A 5,022-nucleotide genomic window follows, 5' to 3' on the forward strand; every position below is an offset into this window, starting at 1 on the left:
ACAATTAGCCAAATTTTATTATGTATATTTGGATGATTTCAATAAAGAAAAAAAATTAAAATGCAACACTGGAGATGAAACTTCAGATTACAATTGTAGGTTCATTTTCAATGGCTATTGAAACAAGTAACAGAATACACACCTTTCTATTCCAATTTAAATAAGTTGAAGATTTCAATTTATGGAATTAAATATTTAATTATTTGATCATCACTATTGAGAATGTGTTCTTAGATGGAGATAAAAGCAAAATAGGTCATAGAGGGAGAAATTTAAAGAAAAAAACATATTTTATAATACATTTATAACTATTATAACTAGCCAATTACTGATACCTGAGCTTTAAACATTAGTTTACTTCTACTCTGAGACCCCATTTTTATGAAAAATCAAACTACTACATTATATACAAGTTTTTAATTCCCTCAAATCAAAACATTATGCATAAGTATATAATACTTTTTTTTTTACCTTTTCATTAAGCAATTGGATGTATAATTGAAGATTTTTTTCTTTTTCATTAACTGGAACTGCAGGTCTCAACAGCTTTTTACAATTTAATACACTTAATACTTCAAAAAGCTGGCAACGCAAACTGAAACCAAGCAAGATATTAAATCCATAAGTAATAAAAATGGATTTTTAAAAACTATGACTAATAATTTCAATCATAACACCTCTTAGAAGTGCCCTAAGCTCTTAGTTGCCCATGGGCTACTACAAATAATACACTCCTCTTCATAAAAAAATATAAGGTGACTAATGATTGATAATAAAAAAATGAATAAAACATCAATAAAAATTTCCACCCCAAAAGGGAAAATTTCACTCTGGGGCTATAGACCGTTGATCCCTGGGGTTAGGATAGCTCTACCACTTATACTATGGTAAGTCAGAAAATTTCATTTTGGGACAAGAACAAAACAATTTTTTTTTAAAATAGATATCCTCATCTTCTGTGTTAGCTGTAGTGAAAAATTACCTAAGTATATTCCCTTTAAATCAACCACCATTTGAAAAGTCAAATTAATGTTGATCTTTGTACCAGTCGAATGCTATTTTTTCTCCTGATTAGTATCATATGCAGAGTTGGTTGTAAATAAAGCAATTGAGTTTTGTTTATCAAAGTTGGAGCTGCTTTGTTAGCAATGAGTTGATGCCATTTAGAACTTATTTGTGGACTCAGAATAAATAGCAACAATATTTCAAAATCAATAAGATTTAAAGTGAGGCCAATAACTTTTCTTGTTGGGGTAAGAGCAGATGTGAGCAAAGGGGCAGGCAAGTGCAGATCATATCCATTTTATATTCCATTCTTTCATTTTCTGTTCATATTTAGATAGTTTTTCCTATTTAAGAGCCTTCCAATTGAAGAAAGTTATTCCATGCAAAAAAGTGAGACCATATATCTTCTTTATAAAAAGGCATTCCTAAATTTTTTTTTTTTTTTCAGGAAAATTAATATTCAACTCACAAAAGATGTTAAATTTATATTTAATTTTAATTTAAAATTTATATATATGTATATATAAATGGGTTCAGGGTTCAGTGTCAATTTTCCTGATATCATATATATTTTGTCAACTCCAAAAGTACGCAAACAAGGTGAAGTAGTTAGTATTAGAGGTTGCATTCTCTAACTACAATGTTTAAATTCAAGCATTCTAAATTTAAATAAGTACAATTTGTTAAAAATAATAGAAATTTTTTTCCACAGTTTCTTAAAGCTCTTGAATAATAAAAAGTTTAAATTTTATTATTCATTTAACCTATGCTATACTATCATCCCATTTGACTTCACCAGAAAACAAAATGTGTAAATTAGTGAAATTTTTACTAATTAAAGAATCATAGTTGGTTTGAAATTTAGAGGCAACATGTTAATGCTCTATCTCTAAAAATTGTAAATCTAAACATAACAGAATAAATAAACCCCAATCTAAACATGACAATAAATAAACCTCATTTCTTCGGGCCAAGTGCCTACTTACATCTACATTGGAACTTTTTATTTATCTATTTTTTTGTAATGATAAAAATAAACTAACTAATTATTTTCAAGGTTTTTCTGTTAAGAGGAATAGTATGATGTATTTAATGAAAAATGTTCAGTTCTTCATCTTCAAAATTAAATTATCAATAGCCTTCCAAAGTCAAAATTTTAGACTGTACTACCCTCAATTATCTTACATATTACCAAATGATCGATAAAGCTTTGAAATAATCTAATAAAATGATCAGTAATATTATAAGTCAAATTTTTGAACATGAATATAAAATTATTTTTTAAGAAACTAGGTTTTAATATATTATGTCCACAATTTTCTTAAACAAAAGGAGTTATAGATTATTCTTGAATTTTAATTTTCAGGAAAATCAATATAACTATTTTATACTTCTTTCAATTATTCCGAACACACCTTACTAAGGTCTACTACAAATTTTTTTTTTAAATAATTCGGTTTTAATTGGCTAATCTGTATAGAATCAATTTTAAAATAAACATCTAAGGATAAAAGAGAACTATCTCTTATGCACAAAAACTAATAATTAAAAAAATGTTTAAAATCACGACTTATTGAATATAATTTGAGCATCAAAATAAGGTAATAGTGTTAAAATATGATGTATTTTGTAAATAATAATTTGGTTTTTTCCAAGTTATATTTGTTGAATGAAGCATTTCTATATTCTTGAAAATATATTTATGAATTAGTAGTTGTATATACTGGATATTTATAATAATATTTTGTAATAGACAGACTTGAAATTGAAGAAGACCCTGAAACATTGTTGGGTGACATAGAATAAATAAATTGATTTTCTTGGAAATTTTAATACTACAATTAGTAACATGGTCTTTTTTGATCCATTTTTAAGAATGTTACTTTTAATAATTAGTGGTAACTTCTTTTAATAGTTTAAACAAGGAAATTCTTAGCTCAAAACCTAAACTTATATAGATAAAACTATATAGTTTTGAGAAAGCCAAGTTATTACCAGAGCCTGGAGGTTTGTGCAATTGCATATTTTGTTTTCATGAATTTTTGAAACAACTGATTAAATATCTTTACGAAAAAGAGTGCTTAGGTACAATTAGCCAAATTTTATTATGTATATTTGGATGATTTCAATAAAGAAAAAAAATTAAAATGCAACACTGGAGATGAAACTTCAGATTACAATTGTAGGTTCATTTTCAATGAACAAATAATATAAAATCAATGTAATAACACTACCTTCAATTCAAGTTTCAAACTATTAAATCAATTTAAATAAAGTGTATACCAGGCCAGTAGAAAAAATAGAAAAGGTTTTATGAAAGTTAGAGATGCTATATTTCAAAACATATTTATAAAATTAATGGGAATGATTCAGTTGTTCTGAGAGACGTTGACCACACCCCAATAATTATAAGTGCAGATAAATTTGTTCTCAACAAGTTTTTGATAATGTATATAGATCATTTTAATACTACAAAAATATTTTAAATAGAAGATGAGGTTTCATAAAAAAAAATTTAGCAATGCATCTGGTAATTAATTGTAATACAAGATTGTCACTGACTAATTCATTTGTGTTTCATTTATTTTGTTAAATTAAATTTATTTTGCTAATTTTCTATTGCATTCTTATTTCAGTTCTTAAAAAGTTTGTCATAGCATACTTGATCCATTAATATTCATATTTTAAATACATTTATATACTTACTGTTTCTTATTTGTAAATATGTGACTATTTTCGTATTAATTTGTGTTTGAATAGTTTAATTTTTAATTCCTCCTCCAATTTCTTTCTTAATTCAACAATTATTGTTGTAACATTAGAGTATATTCCAATATTTTTGCTGTCTTATACCATATTTGGAGTTTTTTGGAGTATATATAATGTTTTTGTTTATTACATATGTCATCTTCTGTAAATTTTTACAGCATGAAAATCCGGAAACTTATTATTACTATTAAACACTACTATAGAAATTGGCTAATCTAATATAAAACTAAGATTAATGAATGGATTTTGTAACTCTTCAACGGTTAATAAAAACCAGTATTTAATTTTATTATTTTCATTCACCTTAAAAATTAAAAAGTTTGTCATACCTAAGTATTAAGAAAAATAAATCACTAATTGAAAAAAAGTTAAAAACTATAAATAAGGTATTTTAATTAAAAATGAATAAATTACAATTACCGGTTTGTTTCATTAAATTGTCTTTCAATCGCTTTTTTTAGTTGTGAATTTTCCTTCTGTAAAGTTATATAACTGTTTTCCAGTTCACTCCTTTTCAATTTTGAAAGTATATGAAATTTAATTGCTGTAAAAATTAAATTGCATATTAGTGTACAAGCTAAGGATTGAATTCACAAAGGAATATTTATTCTTTATAATTAATCTCAAAGATTAAGAAAAGATGTAAATTAAAAAAAAAAAGTAGTTTTTCCCTTTTATATTGTGAGTTGTACCTAGTTTTGAAGAATGTAAAAAAATAGAATTGATTTTCACATTAATTTAAGCGATTTATTGTATAATATTATAACATAAGTAATTGCTACCTTTGTTATCAGTCATTAGTTTAGAAAATTTAAAAATTACAAACAATAAGGGTAAGGAAGTTTTTTGGAACACTGATGTTTATTTTTAATATGTTACCATGGTGACAGAGTCAGGAGATAATAATGCGGACCTTTTTAACAAAGAGGTTATATTGCCGCTTTACTTGAATAGTGGGACATCTGATTAAAAAAAAAGTGTTTTATTTTTTATTTGACCTATTCTATAGATTGTACAGTAGACTGTGACTCTGCTTGCTTAGGGGTAGTCTATAGAGGGGTGGTAGAGAAAGAAGCCTCTGTGTACTGTTATGCAGTGGGTCAAAAAAGTATTGGCACACCCTGTTTTTTCCTTTTAATTCTTAAAGTATGTACGAGGGTGGTCTGAAAAGTTTCCGACCGCAATGTGAAGACAGCAGCACTCGTAAATAAAATCAAGTGAATATCGTTGTTCATCTGTTGACAGTTT

General features: G+C 26.0%; 1 protein-coding gene across 2 annotated transcripts in view; it reads right to left on the reverse strand.

Annotated features, from left to right (window-relative positions):
- The window catches only part of LOC106690473 (uncharacterized protein MCAP_0864), a 15,906-nt gene extending 11,248 nt beyond the window's left edge, over positions 1 to 4,658 (reverse strand). For both annotated transcript variants that reach the window (XM_067049271.1, XM_014435926.3), the window contains exons 1-3: positions 4,557 to 4,658; positions 4,195 to 4,318; positions 472 to 595 (exon numbers count right to left, since the gene is read on the reverse strand). In XM_067049271.1, coding sequence (XP_066905372.1) covers positions 472 to 595; positions 4,195 to 4,318; positions 4,557 to 4,572 — 264 coding nt within the window. In that variant the 5' untranslated portion in view covers positions 4,573 to 4,658. The remainder of the gene's footprint in view (positions 1 to 471; positions 596 to 4,194; positions 4,319 to 4,556) is intronic.
- Between the last annotated feature and the right edge of the window lie 364 nt (positions 4,659 to 5,022).

The sequence above is a fragment of the Halyomorpha halys genome, unplaced genomic scaffold, assembly GCF_000696795.3.
Source record: "Halyomorpha halys isolate HHAL.00 unplaced genomic scaffold, Hhal_1.1 Scaffold1738.1, whole genome shotgun sequence".
Lineage (NCBI taxonomy): Eukaryota > Metazoa > Arthropoda > Insecta > Hemiptera > Pentatomidae > Halyomorpha > Halyomorpha halys.